The sequence below is a fragment of the Alternaria atra genome, assembly GCF_907166805.1.
Source record: "Alternaria atra isolate CS162 genome assembly, contig: 21, whole genome shotgun sequence".
Lineage (NCBI taxonomy): Eukaryota > Fungi > Ascomycota > Dothideomycetes > Pleosporales > Pleosporaceae > Alternaria > Alternaria atra.
Genome location: NW_025091319.1, coordinates 726966 through 748484, shown reverse-complemented (window position 1 = coordinate 748484; position 21519 = coordinate 726966). Strand labels below are relative to the sequence as shown.

The following is a 21519-nucleotide window of genomic DNA, read 5'->3' as shown; positions in this document are numbered from 1 at the left end:
TCCCAGCGCCTCAGTCCACAGCAGCCAACGTCCGTGCTTGGCCCAGTGCCTGCGCTGAGTAGAGGGGATATCATGACCACCCCAGACGCCCAAGATGCATCTCCCTCGCCCGAGTACAGGAGCGACTTGGACGACGACGATATGGCTGCTGAACAGACCACAGACCGCCAGTCTGGAGATGCTGAATCCACCCAGAAACCTACCAACGGGAAGCCCAATGCAAAGGACCCTCTGAGACCGCGGAGGAAGAAGGCGCGGAGGGCATGTTTCGCCTGCCAGAGAGCCCACCTGACGTGTGGTGAGTCTGAACTACGAATTGACCCAATGAAGAAATTAACCATTTCCAGGCGACGAAAGACCATGCAATCGCTGCATCAAGCGCGGCCTCCAGGATCATTGCATGGACGGCGTGCGCAAAAAGGCCAAGTATCTACACGACGCGCCCGATGGCGCCCTCATGCCAGGTGTAGGCGGCCACTACCCATACATGAATGGTAACCGTCCAACACCAATTCCGAGCCACGAACCGCAAACGGTTTCCGTCTCCCCACAAAGCAACATGTACAATCAAGCGCAGCCAGCGGCATTTTACCCGCCCAACTCGATACCGGGGCAATTGCCTATTGCTCAGGAAGGCCACGCCTTCAATAACCAACAGTCGCCAATCTCACCTCCGTTCAACCAACCACACCACGGCCCGGTGCAAAATGCACCGAGCACTATGCCTCAAGGTCAGCAGAGCCAGTTGCAGCAGTTCGGACCTCTATTTGACCCAAGTGACCCAGCACTGTTCAATTTCGACATTTCAAGTCTGAACTTTGGCAACCATTATGGAGCACTTGAGTTTGGTATGCTCGGCCACATGTCATCAGGTGCAGTGGATACCCCCCATGATAATGCAATGATGAATAACATGAACGGCGCCGTGAACATGTACAACCAACAAATGCCCTCTACTTATGCGGATCAGAACAACGCAGCAACCGCAATGGCATACAACCCCAACGGACTTCCGGCGGGTGAATGGCAAGACTCGCATTCGCGGCAAGGTAGTATGCATGTTCACACACCAAACACTTCGGCCGGTCATGACCACCACGGCCTTCGAAACGACAGCCTTAGTGGTCCTCATGCATTCGTCATAGGCCAGGGGCCAGGCTCTACAGCAAGCCCGGCTTCGACGGACGCATCTACATTCGAGGGCGACAACCCACTAGCTACTGCAGCGTTCTTCGCCAACACGAATAGGCCACATGCGCCGCACTCTCCAGCTGTCAACCGATCACAGCGCGAACACAGACCCTCGAGCACAGCAATTCAACCGACGAATTCAAATGGCATTCGCAAACGTCAAAGAGATACTAAGAGCATCTACCAAGGAGTCACCAAGCCATACGATTACGTCAAGGGCTATCACAGGCTGTACCAGCTCATCGACAAGAATTATTCGAGACCATGGGTTGCTAAAGCCCAGCAATACCTGCAGAATTACCGACCTGTGTTGCTGCAAGTGAGAGAAGAGTTGAATAGGGACGACTTGATCCATCAAGAAATGGGTCTACAACGTCAGGTCATGACATTGCAAGATCACTTCGCAGAAGTCGGCACACCTTTCCTGATATGCCGTCGCTCAGGCGAGATAGTCGGTATCAACAAGGAATTTACTATTCTCACAGGCTGGAAAGACTCCGTTCTCCTCGGCCACGAGCCAAACCTCAATTTCAACACGGGCACGAATCGCGACACAAGCGAAAGCGATACCGGTTCGACCCAGAATACAACACCCAACCTCACCGCGCAAGACTCTGAGAGTGCCACGCCCAGTGTCAACATTATCGAGCTCATGGATCCCAAATCCGCTCTCGAATTTCTACAGCACTTCTCCGAACTCTGCTACCAGGATCCTCACGGCTACGCCTCTCAACGCGTCAACATGTTGAGGTACCAGACCAAGGCCGATATGGATCGCATTCAGGAAATGAAGAACGCGAATACCGGCTCTGATGTCAAGGTCGATCCGCTCGTCAAGGTGGAAGGCGAGAGTGCTATGCAGAGACTTGGTGCGAAGAATGGTATGGTGGATTGTATGATTTGGTGGCATATCAAGCGCGATATGTTTGATATGCCTGTGCTTGTTTGCATGAGTGTAAGTCGGACCCAGTGCTTCGCGCAGGTGAAGTGGCTAATTGTGATTAGGTCATGCCTGTTCTCGATAAAGGCTTACAATGATTGGAATCGAGTTGGGCTGGATGTCAAGTTCCTTCCAAAGCCTCACATTAGGCGGTTTTCATTGGTGTCCTCTCACCTGACGAACGGTCGCAAACAAACGGATGATGTAATCTTGACAGTTAATGTGCCAATACGTCATGGCGGGAGCAAAAAAGTGCTTTCATGTTTTTGGGGTTGCGTTCAGGAACGGCGCATATGCATGGATGTATATCTAGGTCGACTCACAAGACATGCCTGTCTGGTAAAGGTATAGCTCGGGAAATTGCTGTTGATTAGTTCAGGTGTTGAGGGCGCACATCAAGGGTGTAATTGGAGTAGACAAGTCGCCAACATGGGCGCGATACCAATGCTTTCATCGCTAGAACATCAGTATGATAGTAATGTTCATTCATACAAGGATATCGCTATGCAGGTCGTCGAATCGTCTATCATCTATAACCACGACTGTGTCTTCCTTTCTCCCTTTTCCATCACTTCATCTCCTTTGTCTAATTCATCATCTGCGAAATCCCCACTCCGTCCTTCTGCCCCGCCTGATTCCAGTTAATATTTGTATCCTCGCCACCCCTCAACCACTCATCCTTCTTCCAAGCCTCATACCCCCCTCTTGCCAAACTCCTCTGCGCAACTCGAATATCCTCCCTGATATCCTCCACCAACGCGTCCTTACTCACGTAATCGTACTCTGGCCGTATGAACCCTAGTATCATCAGACTGAGAGTCGCGCCATAAAAGTCTTGCTTGAAGTTATGTAAGATGTGAATCTCGATGCTACGTTGCGTGTTCTTGTAGTATGGATTGTAGCCGATAGACAGGACGGTAGGGTAGATGGTTGCTGGGGTAGGGGTCTCGGACGAATATTCGAGGTCTGACACGGCATGGGAGGAGGATTGGCTGGGGACGGAAGTATCGTCTGTGGCGCTGGGGACGCTGGAAGAGGTTGTGGAGGAGGCAATCGAGGATGTGTCGAGGGTGCACCAGCCATAGTAGATGCCGGATTCTAGCTCGTCGTGGCCGCCTATGCTAAGGCCCGAGAGGGGGATGTTGGCGGTTGGTATGCCTAGCTGTTATTGTTAGCTTGTGGAGATGGCTGAGAATGTTATTTGGCCTGTACCTCTTTACTTCCGCGTCCGAAACCCTTGACTACTGGTCCTCGGAGCTTTATTGGGAATGGCGGTTGTGGTGTATCGGGACCAGCGATAGGATCGCGAGGACCGTCTGGACGACCCATGATGTTTGATTAGGTATGGTATGCCTAGAAGACGAAGTTGGGGCGTAGAGAGAAGGACAAGGTGGTTATCGCGAGCAAGTGTGGTGTTGGTCGATGTACTTCGAGCACTTTCTGGTCGGGATGATGGAGGTCCGATCGGAACCTTGGTGGGGCTCACGTCAGATGGCAGGCGTCACTGTTAGCTTAGTCATACCGGGTACCTTGCATCGTCATTCCCGACGTGGACATGTGAACATGATTGCATTGGTTTGTCAACGGAAATAGGACATGACATCCAGGCATATGGCTTCGTCGATTGCTCGTCGTTTTGCTTTTATCTACTCCAAATCTTCCTCGAAGCCCTGCTGTAGTCTTCCATCATCAAACACACGCACTATGGCTTCTGCTTCGACCACTCAAAGTATGTCACGCCTTGATGACGATCAACCTGCATTCATCTACGGTACTGCCTGGAAGAAAGACCAAACGAAGAGGCTGGTGAAGGAAGCGCTCGCTAAAGGTTTTCGTCGTGTCGATACAGCTGCACAGCCACGGCATTATCAGGAATCTTTGGTTGGAGAAGCGCTCCGTGAAGCGATTGAGGACGGCATCTTAGAGCGAAGGGAACTCTATGTGTGTTTATTCTTTACGAGTGATTTCTCTGACACTCATCTTCCATAGTTACAGACAAAGTACACCACTCCTGCCGGCCAAGATCTGAACAATATGCCCTACGATCCTGAAGCGCCCTTGGACACCCAGATACACATATCTGTCGCCTCTTCTTTGAACAACCTGCGGCATGATGGCCATTCCGAGAGTGGTTCATACATTGACTGCTTACTTCTTCATTCGCCGTTACCTACTATTGACCAAACACTGCAAGCTTGGCGGCTACTCGAGTCGTACGTGCCTCATAAAATTCGATCTCTCGGTATCTCCAACGTCACTCTCCCCGTTCTTGAAACTATATATGAGCATGCTACAGTTAAGCCGGCGGTTGTCCAGAACCGCTTCTACCCTCAAACGCGCTACGATGTACCGCTACGCGCCTTCTGCCGAGGACACGGTATCATGTACCAGTCGTTCTGGACTTTGACCGGAAACCCTTCTCTTCTCAGGTCCAAGCCCGTTGCCGCATTGGCTCAAACGACGAATATCGGACTGCCAGTCGCACTTTACGCCCTTGTCATGGATCAAGGAGTCATGGTATTGAATGGAACCACTTCGAGTGATCACATGCAGGCGGATCTGGAAGGTATTCGAAAGGTGTGTGAGTGGTCGGCGTCGCACCGTGCTGACTTCGAGTCCATCAGCGATGACTTCAAAGCCTTGGTTAGATGATAAAACATATGATGTGAACTTCATCACGCGAAGGGTCCTTGAAGTGCTAAGTGGATAGCCTGTGAAACATGTCCGGGGGGATATCAATGTAGCTCGAGAGTGCAACAGTGGGTGGGTCTTTAGGATACACTATCGATACGCTGGTCTGCTGCGACCTGGATACTTGCGGAGGGTACGAGTAGTCACTTCAGAGGTCACAAATCAAATGCAATCTATAATCACCTTGGCGGACTGCGACAATACTGAAATCCGTTTTCGTGGATGCTGGAACCATGGAAGCGTATCAGCACGCCGTGAATCCTCATAGAGTTGTCCCGGCCGAGCGCTAGCACCCTAGTTTCAAACTCGGTACGATCGGCATGTACCAGCAACATGGTAATAAATGCATCCTTTTTGCAGTAGTTCAGCTACAACGTCAAGGAATCGACTGAGAAAGATTATGGGTGTCAATCAATTAGGCAATATCGCAAGTCACAACGCTATGAGAGAGTTCTAGAGTGCTTTGAATAGTTGCAACTCACCCGCTAGCTAACCTTGGAAGCCCCGAAAGGCTCCACGACTTTTACAATTTCGGGTGTGATAGCTTGCCTAGCAAATCTATGAAGAAGCGTGATAATCTGGCAAGTATTTCCTCTTGTGAGAACATTGACAAAGGAATGGACAAGTTGTACCCGCCAACATGCATCCTGCATCGATGCTAGTGCTGCAGTAGTAGCACGGGCCAAGGGGATGGCCGGCGTTTTTGTCGGCCCGGCCGTAGCGCGTTCTGGCATATCAGTTCCAGAAACTTCTGCCTCAAGCTCCCCTCTACATAACTTGCAGAACTCTCCTCCTGTACCCTACACCATCGCTTGAATTTGCGCCTCGTGTAGCTCAGTGTTAGAGTCTGCGCTTTATCTTGTAAGTACTCAACGCCTTTCTCCAATTTTCGAATGATGAGACACAAGCTGGCACCAGTCTGAGAAGACTTGTACTCTTTGCATGCGGATCAGCTGCTTAGACTTTTTAGTCGCCTTCTGACAATACTTCCCTACACATCTATCTTTACATCAGTGGAAGAGGCCGAAGCTAACAAGCTTTTCACAGAAATCGAGTAGTAATTGAGCACGCTCACCGGACATCACCATGGTCCTCCACAACCCGAACAACTGGCATTGGGTCAATAAGGACGTGTCAGGATGGACGCGAGAGTATCTTGACAAGGAGCTTGTCCAAATATCTGCGGAACAAGATGGCGTGACAGCAAAGATCGACAAGGTTGTAAGCATGGATGGAGACGTAGATGTTAGCCAGCGCAAAGGCAAAGTCATCACCATCTTTGATGTGAAACTGAAGCTCGAATACTCAGGTGCGTCTTTCTCTTAGTCGTACTCTTCTTGGGCGAGCTGACTCGGTCGGCAGGCAAGAACAAAGAGGGCGAAGAGGCTAGCGGCACCATTACCGTCCCGGAAGTCGCTCACGACACGGAGGAAGACGAGTATGTCGTATGTTCCCTTCGCTGGCACCCTTTTTTATTTCTATGCGTGATGATGTACATTGTCACTAACAGTTTGCCATAGTTTGAGGTAGACGTATACTCGGACGAGAGCAGCAAACAGCCTGTAAAGGACCTAGTACGATCCAAGATCCTACCGCAACTGCGTAAAAGCTTCTCACAGCTTGCGCCAGCGGTCATGGCGGAACACGGAAAGGATATCCAGCATGCGCCAGGCGCCAACCCTGGTAGCGGCTTCACGGCCCCAAAGGTATACTCAAGCTCAAGCGTGAACAAATCCAGCTCCAAGACGGAGTCGTCCGGTTCTCAAAAGAGCAGCTCTGGCGCAGTTGTCAATGTGACCACCATCACCGACAGCACAGAGTTCCGCACAGATGCGGCGAACCTCTACCAGACCTTCACAGATCCGCAACGCATTGCCGCGTTCACGCGGGCACCACCACGGAACTGGACAGGCGCACAGCCTGGCGGTACATTTGAGCTCTTCGGCGGAAACGTCACTGGAGAGTTCACCGAACTCCAGGAACCTACACACATCGTCCAGAAATGGCGACTTGCACAATGGCCTGCGGGACACTACTCCACCCTGTCTATATGGTTTGATCAGAACGATGTTGATGCTGTGACGGTCATGAGGGTAGAGTGGAAGGGTGTACCAGTTGGTCAAGAGGAGCCCACCAAGACCAACTGGGACCAGTACTATGTCCGAAGTATCAAGACGACTTTCGGTTTCGGTACAGTATTGTAGATGACCAGTGCCTCAATTGCATCACAGCATGGCGTGGAGTACGAGGCGTTGGGAGGACTTAACGATTGCATACGAAGTGACGGATATGGGAAGAAATAATACCTACCGTAATGGTATGAAGTCCAATGAGACATGTTTGAATGACAATCTTGCCTTGTATCTCGTGCCTGCCTTTCAGGCGAACTCGTTAGTAATGGCGCTAGCTGTTCCGGTTAATGACGCGACAATGTGCCTCCGTACGTAGTATTCTTTCCCAAGTAGACCTACTGAATCTTCTGTGCAACACTCATACGAGCGATATACAGCATAAGTAAGCCAACATCGGTCCTACAATGGATATCAGCAGAAACTACCGAAGTGGTGCAGAAGAGACCTTGCCTGCCCGTGCGCGCTCGGATAGCCGTTGCCTACTACCTGCCCTTACAGGCATAGATCGTCTGCCACTATCAAGCCATGCAAGCTTGTACAAGCTCTTGCCAATGCGAGCTTGGGACCAGATAGCGGGGTATATTCCTAACATCGTGTCGTTCGGTTGACGGGTTGCAGCCTTCATTATCTTCATCGGTCTAATTATGCGAGCTCTCTTGCCTGAAATGCAATGAAGTGGCTAAACCATGTAGATTCAAGTGACCAACCTTTGTACTGGCGAATCATTCGTACGGAGTCCGTAGATAGCGGAGTGCGAAATGCGAATACATGGAACTATACCATGACGTCGTTGGTACGAGCACTGGATCACGGCCGATGTTTACGGCACCGAGATGAGTGGATGCTTAGCCTACATGGGAAGGTGAGAGCTGGCTATCGGGCCTGCGTAAGCTTCCAGAAAAAGTGTAGTACTGCTCATCATTCAAAGATCTGCTCTCTCTTCTCCACTTACCTTTGTTCTCTCTTCATCCTCACCCATTGAGCCGGATCAGCTCATTGTTACACGAAGACTTACAACAAAGTCAACAATGAAGCGCACGAACAAGCTACTTGCAGCGCCTTTACTGGCAGCTGGTACTCTTGCGCAGTTCGTACCTGCGCCTACGGACTTGATTACCAAGGAAGGCTATGCGAACATCAGTGTACGGTACAAGGAGGTACCTACCGGTATTTGCGAGCTCAACCCGAATGTGAAGAGCTACAGCGGCTACGCAGATATCGCGGAGGACCAGCACGTCTTCTGGTGGTTCTTTGAGGCGCGCAACCAGGATCCATCCGAGGCGCCATTGACAGTGGTAAGTTGATTCTGCGATGCAACTTGCGTTTTTTGAACCATATATCTGGAGGTCCCCACAGATGGCAGTACTATGTAGATGAAGCGAAAAACCATGAATATCTTTGGGGCACGATACAGGAAACACGAACTTCTGACAGTGAACATACAAAAACAAGATACTAACGCCATCTGTAGTGGATCAATGGAGGTCCAGGCTCCAGCTCTATGATCGGCCTCTTCCAAGAATTAGGACCATGTGGTATCGGACCAGACCTGAAGCCGTTCAACAACCCGTACTCGTGGACCAATGCAAGCAACATGCTGTTCATTGATCAACCTACAGACGTCGGCTTCTCATACTCCATTCCTATCCCTGGCTACACAGACGGCAGCACTATTGTTCAATTGCCGAACGCGACTTGCCCAGACTACGCCCAAAATTATGGAACGTGCGGAACATACTCCAAGCCAGACCACACTTTGACCGCCAACAGCACTGAAGGTGCAGCGCCAGGAATGTGGAAGACGCTGCAAGGATTCATGGGTGCGTTCCCTCAGTACTCGCGTAGCGGCTTCAGCTTCACAACCGAGAGCTACGGCGGCCACTACGGACCAATCTTCAACTCCTACTTCCTCGACCAGAACGCGAAGAACATTACCGGTGCGCACAAGATCGAGCTCGAGAATGTACTTATCGGCAACGGATGGTTCGATCCACTTGTCCAGTACCAAGCTTACTACAACTACTCCGTTTACCCTGGCAACACCTACGATTACGACCCGTATAATGATACGGTCAAAGCGGAGTGGTACAATAACATGTACGGTTCGGGTAACTGCTACGACCGGACCAAGCAATGCTACGAGACTGGAATCAACTCGGTCTGTGCAAGCGCGGATGATTTCTGTTATTCCAAGGTTGAGAATCTCTACGACATATACAGCGGACGTGATGAGTATGACATGAGGTTCTTGACGCCAGACCCATTCCCCTACGGCTACTTTGGTGATTATTTGAACTTGCCCGAGGTACAGCAGGCGATTGGCGCATTCCAGAACTTCTCCCAGAGCGCCAGCACAGTCTCTTCAGCATTTGGCAACACTGGTGATGATGACCGTCCATCCGGCACGATTGCGGCTTGTCAGAAACTGCTCGATGCAGGTGTTCAGGTCATGCTGTACTATGGCGATGCCGACTACAACTGCAACTGGCTCGGTGGTCAGGTCGTCGCAGACATGATCAACGCAACTGGCTACTCCGAGGCTGGTTTCACCAACATTACTACCAGTGACGGCATCGTTCACGGCCAAGTCAAGCAAGCGGGCCTCTTCTCTTTCCTCCGCATCTACGAGTCCGGCCACGAGGTGCCCTTCTACCAACCCCTCGCATCGCTCGAGATTTTCGAGCGTGCGCTGAAGCAAGTTGATATCGCGACTGGTACGGAGAAGTGTGACGCCGACTATCTATCTGTAGGCACGCCGACGAGTGAGTATAGAGAGGGCAACGCCACGATGCAGTTCGAGGTAACGCCGGCAAATGCGACGTACAACACGGCGCTCAACGGTCCGGACGCTGAGCCTACGTGGTCAGCAGATGCAGAGGTGGCAAAGAGGGCACTGAGGAAGCGGGATGTTGGAAGGTTGGGAAGGCCGATAAAGTCGAGGGGTGGTAAGAGGCGTGCTTGAAATGGACGAATGGCTGGGTAGACTCGGCCTTGATGTATCGTCACATGAATGTTGAATAAAAAAGCACCTCTCATGACATAGTCTTATCGCTTGATTGTGCTTATGGTGGGGTTGTAATACGAGGCTAGGTGACTCTCGTTTGGCATCCGCTGTGCATTAGTGCAATGAGCTTCAAACGTCATGAAGGTCTGTCTGATTGTAGATTATCGGCTGTGATGTGAACTGGCATCATGCCTCCTTTTTCTAGACGGTTTGGAAGCATATGCATGGAAGTTCTAGCGTACCGAGCTCTCGCAGGTGAAGAAAGTCTAGGCGAAGCCGTTGCAAGAGCGTTCCAAAAGTCGCGGTTAAGAGGGACTGGTGCGGGAGATTCCCTGCTAGCGCGCGTCGCATGAACCTTGGTGTTGGGGAGAGGAGGTCGCGTCAGCTTTCACGGGCAGCCACGACGAAGCAGACTGAATTCAACAGTATCGAACCTCGTTTTGCGTACACGAGACGGTCACGATATTCGGCAATTGCTTACTAGACTCGGAAACGTGGAAGACGCAATTGACATAATCGCATCCCGACACGCGCATTCCGAAAGTCGTGCCACACCGGAATCGCATCACCAACTTTTCCAACCAAGGCCCCATAGCCCCAACAACGCCGCGGCCAGCTTCTCCCCACCCGGTGATGGTGCGTTTCGGTGCATGGCCTCGCTGAGAGGCACAATCACCGCCCGAACCAGCCCCGCCTGGTAACAACGTCGCTCCCTGCAGTCCGCGTAGAAGCAACGCGATAGCGGCCGCGCGGCGACACGAAACACAACCATGGCGCCCTCAGGGACTTCGATGTTCTCCAAGCTCAGGCCCGGTCATGCGAAGCGGAATGCCTCGAGTCTCGCTTCACCAGAGCCCGTTGCAAGCCCCGCCGCTCACGCCCATCCTCTACCCTCGCCGTCGCATAATCCCGAGTACTTCTCCTCACCACGCTTCAACGACAATGCCAGCTACACCTCAGGCTCCCCCATATCGCCCTATCCGCCCCAGCTGCCGCCCATTACACGCGTCACCTCGAAGCTCGACAAAGCCGCGTCGCCTAATAGCTCCCAATATACCACCAGTCAGCATTCGGCGAGTACTGGGGGCAGCAGCAGTAAGATGGCACAGGATCGCGGCATGCTCTCTCCGCCCCAAAGGACACAGGACCACCTGTCCCCTGGCTATGAAAACAAGCCGCCGTCTGCACGCTCACACGCTGGAAGCACACCCACGAGCGCTCATCGACCGACCCCGGGCTTCCCTCAAAAGACAGTACCTACGCCAGCGTCCGAGACACCTCCCCAACCATCCTCCCATCTAGCACCTTCCGTCATATCTCCCAGCTATTCAAACTTCTCCAAGTCACAGACATCGCTGCTGAGTGGCATCAGCGATAAACTTACGGGCAGTTCCAAGAGCACCTCGACACCGACAGCCGCCCCCAGTAAGTCAAGATCGAGACTAACCCTGCGCAACCCCATGTCGCTTCTAATGCGACGGAGGTCTGGACAGACCCTGGATCCTCTCGCCGACGAGTCGCTCGTCACTCAACGCTCGCCTTCCAACGTCCCTCCCATGCCCGACAACTACGACCCCAGCATCCGCGGAAAGATTAGACACGATTTCGATGCGCCTAGACTAAACCGAGGTTACTCCTACAACAATGCGTTGGAAGGGGGCGAGGCACAGCAGGAAATAGGTCGTGTCAGCCCGCCCAAGATTGAGAAAGAGCATACACCCGTGTTCCGTGAACACTTTGACGATGACACCAGCTACGAGCAGTCGCAAGCTGCTATAAGGGCAGAGCAGTTGGTGAACAAGGACTTCCTCGCAAGAAATTCTGTACAATTCCCACCACCCGAACGCTCAGTTCCTCCCCCACCACAACCCATGAACTCGCCGCCACCGCCTCCGCCACCGCCACCGCCTCCTCCACAATCGTCTCCACCACCCCAGCCGTCATTCCAAGCGTTTGAAAGCGGATCCTCGGTCTTATCGCCCGTACAGGAGTCGGAGAATCCCCTGGACGTGTCTACAGATGTCACCCCACGGAAGAGGAAGTCGACCAAGTCACCACCACCGCCTGCACGATCAAGGGCAACATCCGTTACAGACCCATCGTTTCAGCCAGCGGGGCTACCAGCACATTTCAGCAGTCGAGCATCCAGATTCAGCTTCCAGATATCCGGTGGCACGGATTCTGCGCAAGAGAAGCTGCTCGAGGAGCGACACAAGGCAAAGGAGGCGGAGAAGAAGCAGGCGCGGAACTCTACCAACTCAGTCGAAGACGAGTACGATGACTACGGCATGGACGATTACGACGACATGGACGGCGGTTTTGATGAAGAGATACCAATGCTGGGTGAAGAGGACGAGTTTGGGGGCGGGCTAGGAGATCAGACACTGGATTCCGGAATGAACGCTTTCGACTTCTCATCTCTGTCGATACAGCAGAATATGAGCAACACAGCGAGCCCAATGAACCTAACGCAGACGCCTGTTGATATCAACGGAAACCCTATCGGTTTTGCCATGTCGCAAGAGATGCTCCAGCAATACCAGATGTCATTGATGAGCGGTCAATCGATTCAACAGAATACAGCAAATATGCAGACTTATGGACTGGGTCTAACCAGTCTTTCGGGTAAGCCTGCTGAGTCCTCTCCGGTCAAATCTCCCGAGACGTCTGAGAATGCAGTCCCCTCAGACGCCAACCAACAAAGCTTCGAAAATATTGATCTCGATGACGATATGTACTTTGACGATGGACTTATTGGTGACCAGGACGACATCGAGTCTACAGAATTCGACGAGAATGTCTTCGATGACCCTAATGGGCCATTGTACGAAAGGAAGGTCAAATTTGCTGAAGACGAGTTATCGCCGGCTACTCATCAGCCCCGTGGGTTTGATGTATTGAGCTCAGAGACAGGCTATGAAGCGGATGATGACACTGTATCAAAGCACCTCGAGAAGTCGGAGCCTTCACTGGCACACAAGACTTCCATCGCACAGCAGCGACCTGTGCCCAGTTTCGACAACCTCAGCGCATATCACAGTGCTCTTGCCGATGCCGCTACGCGTGCTGAGGCTGCTGGCCGATTTGCAAGGAAGGCGAGCGTGGACGCCGGTCAAACTAACTTTGACGTCGACGATCAGTCGTCGCTCAGCAACTCGCGACCCAGCCTTGTTCCTGACGATGGGCGTTTCAGCGTAGATACCCTTAGCTTCCCGCAGGATGATGAGATATACGGCATGAGCTCCGGTTTCGTTGACGACTACGACTACAGCGACTTTGACTCTGCTATGGAGGATGACCCCATCATTGCCGAGGCAAATGCTGAAGCCCTGGCCTATGACGATGAGGGATTCTACGGCCAAGAGTTTGGTTTCTACGCTTCTGCAGTCGGCGAGTCACCAAGCGCTTGGGGTGGCTTCTTTGGACCATCTGGCCTAGGTCGCACAGTCAGTGGTCGCAACGCTGTGCGAGAGCCGAGTTTGACACCTATCACGGAGCGCAGCGAGTACAGCACGCGCAATTCTTTCATCAGTCTCAACCACTTCCGCGATGGACAGCAACCAATGTCGAGCCCCGGCCTGGCACAGCTTGCTCGTATGAGCCCGTATGGCTTTCCTGGACCTGCAGAAGAAGACATGAGTCTTGATACGTTAATGAAGTTGCGAAAAGGCGCCTTTGGTGGAAGTGTGGCTAGTCTACCGGCCAGTGCCGCTAATAGCCCACGCAACTCTTCACCCATGGGCATGCAGTTCGTACCCCGGGCGTCAAGCCCTGTTGGTAATCGCATGAGAGAGCAGCCTTCCGACTCCCTCGAGAGCTCATATTCCTCCAACAATATCTCTTCTGATTACCAAGATGATCATGAAGGCCGCGAGGAAGATGATGACGGACTCATGGATGCTGTTAATGGCGCGTACGAGTCTGGAGGATCCAGTGAAGAGGACTACGGTGCAGTTGAACGGCCTGAAAGCCCTACTCTCACAGCTAGCGATTATAACGGTGTCGCTAGCCCAACTGGATACGGCATCGGGAATGAAGCACCACTTCTTCCTCCGATTTCCGAACTGTACGCTCAGCACAACATGAGTCTAGCCTTGTCCCCAGGTGGTATGTCCGCAACTTCACCTTCCAACATTTCCCTTCCCGTATCGCCATTCCCAATGCCGCTCTCTTCGCCATACCTACCGCAACATCAAAATCGACCGCCGAATCCACCTTCAATAGACACGTCGCTTTCCTCGCCATCCGCGCCCACTGTTTCTACATCCGGCGGACCACGGAGACAGAGTATGGGTCTTAGTCCGATCTCTAACTCTTCTCCCATCACGCCGAATGGTGGAAGCGGCGGTGGATGGAACCGTGGACATAGCAGGAAGGGCAGTGCGGCAGATAGCGTGACATATGTACGTGAGCACGACGAAGCTGGTGAGGGAAGATGGGTGCTAGAACGTCGACGAACGGCTGAAAGTGGTGAGCTGGAATTAATTGGCAGGGAGATTGTAGAAGGCGGACGGATATAACGGGCTGACATGAATTGCCTTTTTCTCTTTTCAGAGACAAATGAGCTTACTGGTAGAGCATATTCTACGCTCGAATTGCATCGACGGCGTTTTGTTTTTGTTTTTAGCATGGAGCCTTTTTGGACGGGTACATGAGCAATGCGCATGCATCGCATTTGGACTTGCCTCTTTTGGGAAGCGATGACGCGAAGGATAGAGGCTGGTTCCTTTTTGATGAGATGCATGGGTGGATGATACTTAGATACCTCGATTATTATAATCATGATGTTTTTTATTACTTGCACTTTGGAACTTCTATGGATGCCGCTGAAGACGGGGGAGCAAGGACGACATGCTGTTATATGGCCCATAGCTGGAGTTTTGAAGTAACGATGCACTGTTCAGGTAAAGCGTATAAAGGCATCTTTCCTCGTATTGCTTCTCTTCCCTTGTATACCAAATTGACCTTCACCTGTTGGAATTGTGCTGGACAGATCTCCTTTCTGTGCTTTTCGACCACTTTGCGCTTCGACCTGGCCGCCTCGTCGCTGGCGGGCGCCCGATACGCAGAGATGGGCAGACATGCCACGACTAAGAGCGTTGACGCCAAGCACGATACTTCGTGCCAAAACCTATGCGAACAGATGGTCACCGTGTTGCCAAGGGAACTCAGAGTCCGCATCTACGAGCATGTCTTAGGTGACGTAGTGAAGTGTGTGTTACAATGCCAGGACTCTACCTAGGTCCATGCACTGCTGCCTAGCCCTAGCGCATCTTTATATAATCTTGTTTTAACATCTCTTTGTAAGATACGCTGTGCTCGCTTGTATCATGAAGGCAAATTCTAAAGTTACTAGCGCAAAAGAAGTTCTGAAGCTGCTTCGGCAGGCTATCGCGTATGTTTTGGCAAACCATGTCAACATTGTCACTTACTAAAACAAACAAAGTGCACGTCAACGTGTCAAAGCGCGTGTTTACCATGACTACCCGGAGGGTGCTACCCGCGCCATTCAGAAATTGAAGATCTTCGATTCATATGCGCAAGCCTCGTGCCGATTCATATGCCAAGAGATCCTCCACTCTCTGCCAACCGAGTTATGCGACATGATTATTGAACTTATCATCGGCCGCAACAGCGCAGATGTCACGGCAGATCCGTGTTGCGAGCCAATATACCCCATGGTGGACTCTCCGCCACTCGAGCATTACTGGAAGGTCGAATATGTTGGAAAACCTATGTTGGCGAGAATGATGACTGTCTGGTACCACAACAGCAGCTTCATGGTTCTTTGGAGGCACACATGTTTGAGAGTCCTTCTCGATGAAGAGGCTGCTTGCATTCATATTCCGCGCTACAAGTTGATTACGAAGATTTCCATCGCTGTGTGGCCGGACAGTCTTGCGTTGGATAGGAAGAAAAATCGTCAGAATCGAAGCGTGATGCCTTCGTACTACCCACCGGAAACGTTGACAGGGCTGATTCAAGACTTCGAATCATTGTTCAAGTTGAGGAGCTGTGCATCGATACATATCCTTTTCAACTACCCGGAGCGCTCTTCTGTAGGGGATGATGATCGAAGAAGTCTCTTCTTGAAAGGCACCGCCATGATGTCTGCATCTCTGTGTCGCTTGAGGAACGCTGGATACATTCTCGGCGCCAGCATTCACGTGCTTGGGGGAAGTCTACGACCACATGATACCTTTGAATATTTTCTCGAGGAAGGAAAATTGCAGGCAGGATATTCTGACTGTCTGCCTGCAGACGACACGGGTATGGTTTGGCGGTAAGTGCTCATTCCGTATCTTGTCTATGTTCCCCGGCTGACGTCAATGCAGACCATCCAAACCAAAAGCTTCTGGCACTTAGAGCCAGGAGTCCAGTTTCTATCGATGTGAAAGCATACTTCTCAATCTCCTCTTGCTGAGTCTCCTTGATTCTAGCAGCAGTTCAGCAAACACGATCCTAAATTTATTTGCATATTTTGCCAGTTTTGTTTTCAGTTGTATAGGCAATAGCGCATACCTTCAGACCACGTTATAGAGTCATGTACATGAGAGATACGCGGCGAAGTCCTTTGCCTAGGTGAACGGCTTGTCTCGCATATTTTTCCGACCGCGTGGTCACCGGGGCGTTACTTTCCCAAGGTGGCTTGCGTCTCTTTCCGCGCAGTCGATACAAACCCGAAGCTTTCTCGCACCTCGCTATGGCCGCAACAATCACCACTACATCACCCAGTCACCACCCGGGAATATCTTTTAATGCTACCTGCTGCGTCAACCTTAGGCTTTTGTACATCATCATGAATGTCTACTGATCTCATCTTGAAGCAGGATGACAAGCAGCAATCTCACTAGTGTTTCCGCACAGAACGCCACTATTTTCTCCGACAAGGACTCTTTTGCCAATACGACTTCGACAAAGAGGAATACATCAGTACCAGTCTACACACAGATATCACAAAAGTTCTGGTGAGCATGGACGCCCGCTTTGACTTCCGCGCCCGCCACGAGCTGCTGTATGAAGTGTTCGCGCACTACACATCCGCTGAGCACAACAACATCAATCCTCCTTTCAAGATAAACGGCTAGCTTGGTCGTCATAGAGCGCTACCTGAAGGATCGTGAGGCTGTGCTCGCCTATCTCGGGAAACTCTCAGGGCTCGGTAGAGGCGCCAACATCTACATCATCATTATCGAGACGGGCCGCGGCACCCAAGCTCAGGTCATCCACCAAGTCCGGCGCATCCTTAGTATGGTCCTTTTGCTGCTCAAGCGCCTTCACGACCTCGAAATCCGCATTCATGTAGTCGTCAATCCGGCTCATGCTACCTCGAAAATCAGGAACAGCAGCGGTATCACCTATGATTGACCATGGCGATACGAAATGTCAACGGGAAATTCCACGTTCACTGTCGAAGGCTTTGAGAATTGTCTAAGAGAGTGCTTCCAGGAGCCTGGCGGATGGTGGATCTCGAAATTTCCGCCGCGATTTTGATGAGCAAGAAGACTGGAAGTACATGGAGTGATGTCTTTCGGGAAGTGTCGAACCAATAGGATATATCACGGTAGAGGATGTACGATATATCAAAGTTCCTCTGTAGTCGTCAAGGAGGTTTTCAGATTGCAATTCCGTCACATAACATGATAGCGCGAAGTTACTCAACCAAGCCCTACGAATACTCTGTAAACCCAGGATATACCGGATGCCCTGCTAACTCTTAGTAGTAGGCTTAGTAGGGCTAGCTGACATGGTAGTCGTCTTAGATACAACAACAACCCACTGCGTTAAGACGTGAGTCTCTTGCATACTCCAAAGCGTTTCCGTCATCGGTCCCATCTCTTTGCCCAATCCAGCAACCACACTAGTAGTAGTGACCTGTACTGTTCGAGTAGCGTTCCTCATGCTAGCACCGGAAGCCGGATGGAACCTGCCTGTTCTCATAACGTTGGCCAGGAAGAAGGCTCCCACTATGGTGCCGCCTACTATGATGAGGAAACAGAATACGCCTACAGCAATGCGACATTTGTTCTTAGACCATAGGCGGGCCCAAAATGAGCGCGACGTTATACGCTGTGGAAGGTGTTCGGGAAAGGACTTTGTGGACTTAATATCCGTCGACGAAGTTGCTGGAATCGAGAATGGCGACGGCAATACTTTATGGTGCATAACTTGCTCCGACTTTGTAACGTCGGTGGTACTGGAGGCTTTAGATGGTTCTTGAGGTTCCCGCCTGCTGTTGGCATATTCCCTAAACGGATTTGTGTTGGAAGACATAGCGCGAAAGATGTATGCCTACGAGACAGTAGTTGTGGTATGAGTGATGTGGAGGCTTTTGAAATGATCGGAACGAGGCTGGAAGAATCGCGAGGGCGACGTCTAGCTCTTTTTCTAGTGCATCGTACCTGTATATCTGATACTATCGATTTACAATGTTATGTTGGGAGGACTAAAAGTGAAAGTGTTCTACCTTAAAGAGCTGCTAAGACGTTTGTGTTATGCTGGTGTAATGGCGCCTATAATTGTGACGATTACTGTAGGAGTAATATAGCTAATAGATATAAATATAGCGCATCCACAACTGGTCGTCTATCTACCACTTCTCTTATCACTGGACCGAGAAGAAAGCCTTGGCATCTGTAAGCGGACAGATCACGCACGTGAATCTGCCGGTCTAAACTCCACACACTGACCTTTTGCCTGTCACGTCACAGTTTCCTTTACATTCTTCTATAGTCGGCCAACTACCTTTGCTAGTACAAGTCTCTTGGGGAGGATCTGCTGAGGTAGGCCGAAGTGGTGCTTTGAATGGTACTGTGGCTGTAGGTGTTGGACCGCCTGGAGTTGTACGAAGTGTCGTTGTGATAGTTGTTGGTTCCGGCGTTACTTGAATGGTACCTCCCGTTGATGTGGATGTGACGATAGTTGTTTTGTAAACTAACGCTTGCTCGTTAGGACATTTGGAAAGGCCTATCTTGATGCCGATGAGCAGGGAAGCGATGACTAGTCCTAGCACGAAAATGAAGCTGGGGATGATTAGGAACTATTTATTGCTGAAGTATGTGCAGGCGTTGCTATGTGAACGAGACGGCAGTTGAGATTCGGCGTTAGTAGGAAAATACGGGTGGTTTGGGTCGACGTAATCTGCAGGAACACCTATTGGTTGGGGAGCAATCTTGGATATCTTAATGCTGTCGCGTTAGGAGGACATGCTTGCGGCTGAAAATAGAGGGCAATAGATTCTAGTATGCTGCCGTTATGGGGAATTTCTATACTTGATAGGAGCTCTATCTGGGTTGTAGCAGGGACGTTATGTAGAGACTGGGACCTAGTGGATAATGAGTTACGGAACAACATTATGAGAGAAGAGTGTGCACATCGCTGAAATTGCACAAGGTAAAACCAGTAGGGCACATAATAGAACTTATAGACTATCCTCGTCCTTCTATACCGCTAGGCTAGCATCGTTATAAGTTTTCATCACTGCTCGAACTCCGCGCGACCTCGTCCCGCCACTCCATTCACCTCTGGAAATCTAACATATCTCCTTGAGCATAGTAATTCATTGGTATAAGCCGTGAAATGTCGTCCTATTAGCCATTGCAGAACAAAGCGCCTAGAAAACCCATTTCTAACGCAGACAAAGTCGATGACAAGACCTACATTAATGCGTTATGCGACGTATATGTGGAAAGAAAGACGACGGAAAAGGAAATAAACATGTAAAAGGACTCGAGTGAGCACTGACAAGAAGTTGACGAAGAAATACATGCGGCATTTGATCGGTGCGTGCGTGCTACAGGTTTGTATGTTGGGTTGATGGTTATGAATCATATCAGCTTGAAGCCCACAATGTATCAGATTCACACGAATTACCTTCGGTGAAGTTATATGTCTCCTTCTTAACAGCGGTGATACGCCGCGCCGTTGTTGAAGTCATTGCCTTGGCTCTCCTGACCACGGTTGTATGTTCTAGAGACTCTGTCTCTGTAATGATGGCCATCTATATTACTGCCTTGCCTGTCATTGGGGTTGTAGCTCTGGGGAGGTAACAGTTGCCCAATGCCAAAATTTCCGAGCCGGGTACCGATGCCATATGTACTCTCTGATGTAGGTATTGGCGCCTGCCCATAGGGACGAATCAAAGACGGACGAGCGACCCCACGCCCAGTGGGGCCAACGATGTCAGTGAGACTCATTGCACGTGTACTCTTGCTTCGGCTCGTGTCCACGATAGTGGGATACTCGGTAGTCATGTAATCACTAGTAATTGGTTCGCGTTGGCGATTGTGATCGAGACGGCTGAGAGGTTTTTTAGTTCGTTTCTGTGGTCGCGTTAATGCATTCACCCTTCAGAACAAGATAATCATCTTTTGACTTACATATCTAATCGTGATTAGCTGGCCATAATTTCCGGTCCGTATCCTCTGGTCATCGTGCTGCTGCTCCCAGTTGCGAACTGTCTTGTATTTGTAGCTATCCTGCTTCCCAACATCTGAGCTTTCACGGCGACGCTTCGATCCTGGTTAGTCTTCGTTCTCCCGCTTTCTGACAAGCTGCTCCTTCATCTGGTCTAGCATGCGCTTTGCTCTGTTGAGGATCGGCTCAATCTGCGCTACTGGAAGTCTCGGGATAGACGTGATCATGGTCGCCTCCATGCGCAAGGCAATGATCTTGTTGATGAGACGTAGTGGTAGTGTATCGATGCATGAGACGCGTGTATCGAAACAAACAGTCACGGTGTTCGGCGGTCTTGTATTAACACCATGGATGGGTTTATAACGGAAGCCCTCAGGCAGTTCCAGGACACCTAGTCCAGGTTCCACAACCACTAACCCTTTTTTCTTATCCCGGCTCTTACACAGGAATCGTTCCCTGTACTTAGCCAGCCCAAGGCATCCGTCCAGGTGCTCCGATGATTTGTATAACGGTCCTGACCCGCCATTGCTTTCTAAGACGATCACCACCATGTAGTCGGAATGCTTTTCGATGACAATTCCGTATCGAGGTTTACCGGATACGTCTCCTAGTGGAGAGAGGATGATGCCCCCCAGTGAGTCCATCTTCATGGCGAACACAGGGCCATTGATGATGTCTCCCACTCCATACTTTGCTGCGGATGTTTTACGGTAGATGTGATACCGTAATTGTTCTTCTTTCATGTCCGCGAAGGGTTTGCATGGTGATCCGATAGAGCAGCCAGCGATGGAACACGGATGAAAGTCGCTGATTTCAGGCTTGCCCATTCCATGGCAACTGAAAGATCTTGGTGTTGGTAGGTTCACGACGAGCCTTGTTGAAAGTGTGAGATCATGTGCGGGAAGTGACTGGGCTGTAGGGCCGGGATCTGTCAGCACGCTTTCCTGATGGGAGTGTACATCATATAAAGGCTGTGCGGCGGTGATGCTACGCCTCTGTTTGGTTGATTGTGAGCTGTTTTGATCTTGAACATTGATCTGAAAAGACGCACCTGTTGTGCGCTCATGACGCCTGGCTCTGATGTACGCTGTGGTCGACCGTCTTCTATGATCTCGGGTTTTGGAGCCATCATTGGCAGGTCCAAT

The 21519-nt window shown here is 50.9% G+C and overlaps 8 protein-coding genes across 8 annotated transcripts; 6 read left to right on the top strand and 2 right to left on the bottom strand.

The window, feature by feature from the left end:
* Nucleotides 1–72: 72 nt before the first annotated feature.
* ALTATR162_LOCUS684 (uncharacterized protein) lies at nt 73–2229 on the top strand (the record flags this gene model as incomplete). Its single annotated transcript, XM_043308278.1, has 3 exons — nt 73–298; nt 348–2146; nt 2197–2229. 3 exons carry the CDS (start codon nt 73–75, stop codon nt 2227–2229), a joined length of 2058 nt encoding a protein of 685 aa, XP_043164213.1.
* Nucleotides 2230–2717: 488 nt separating this feature from the next.
* ALTATR162_LOCUS683 (uncharacterized protein) lies at nt 2718–3460 on the bottom strand (the record flags this gene model as incomplete). The annotated part of the gene is made up of 2 exons (XM_043308277.1): nt 2718–3293; nt 3344–3460. The coding sequence occupies 2 exons, from the start codon at nt 3458–3460 to the stop codon at nt 2718–2720; spliced, it is 693 nt and encodes a 230-aa protein (XP_043164212.1).
* A 375-nt stretch (nt 3461–3835) lies between these two features.
* Nucleotides 3836–4783, top strand: ALTATR162_LOCUS682 (uncharacterized protein; the record flags this gene model as incomplete). The annotated part of the gene is made up of 2 exons (XM_043308276.1): nt 3836–4072; nt 4121–4783. 2 exons carry the CDS (start codon nt 3836–3838, stop codon nt 4781–4783), a joined length of 900 nt encoding a protein of 299 aa, XP_043164211.1.
* Nucleotides 4784–5908: 1125 nt separating this feature from the next.
* On the top strand, nt 5909–7026 carry ALTATR162_LOCUS681 (uncharacterized protein; the record flags this gene model as incomplete). Its single annotated transcript, XM_043308275.1, has 3 exons — nt 5909–6131; nt 6185–6267; nt 6343–7026. The coding sequence occupies 3 exons, from the start codon at nt 5909–5911 to the stop codon at nt 7024–7026; spliced, it is 990 nt and encodes a 329-aa protein (XP_043164210.1).
* Nucleotides 7027–7982: 956 nt separating this feature from the next.
* On the top strand, nt 7983–9916 carry ALTATR162_LOCUS680 (uncharacterized protein; the record flags this gene model as incomplete). Its single annotated transcript, XM_043308274.1, has 2 exons — nt 7983–8249; nt 8426–9916. The coding sequence occupies 2 exons, from the start codon at nt 7983–7985 to the stop codon at nt 9914–9916; spliced, it is 1758 nt and encodes a 585-aa protein (XP_043164209.1).
* An 812-nt stretch (nt 9917–10728) lies between these two features.
* ALTATR162_LOCUS679 (uncharacterized protein) lies at nt 10729–14478 on the top strand (the record flags this gene model as incomplete). Its single annotated transcript, XM_043308273.1, has 1 exon — nt 10729–14478. The coding sequence occupies one exon, from the start codon at nt 10729–10731 to the stop codon at nt 14476–14478; it is 3750 nt and encodes a 1249-aa protein (XP_043164208.1).
* An 810-nt stretch (nt 14479–15288) lies between these two features.
* ALTATR162_LOCUS678 (uncharacterized protein) lies at nt 15289–16324 on the top strand (the record flags this gene model as incomplete). Its single annotated transcript, XM_043308272.1, has 3 exons — nt 15289–15353; nt 15405–16241; nt 16294–16324. The coding sequence occupies 3 exons, from the start codon at nt 15289–15291 to the stop codon at nt 16322–16324; spliced, it is 933 nt and encodes a 310-aa protein (XP_043164207.1).
* A 4157-nt stretch (nt 16325–20481) lies between these two features.
* On the bottom strand, nt 20482–21117 carry ALTATR162_LOCUS677 (uncharacterized protein; the record flags this gene model as incomplete). Its single annotated transcript, XM_043308271.1, has 1 exon — nt 20482–21117. The coding sequence occupies one exon, from the start codon at nt 21115–21117 to the stop codon at nt 20482–20484; it is 636 nt and encodes a 211-aa protein (XP_043164206.1).
* Between the last annotated feature and the right edge of the window lie 402 nt (nt 21118–21519).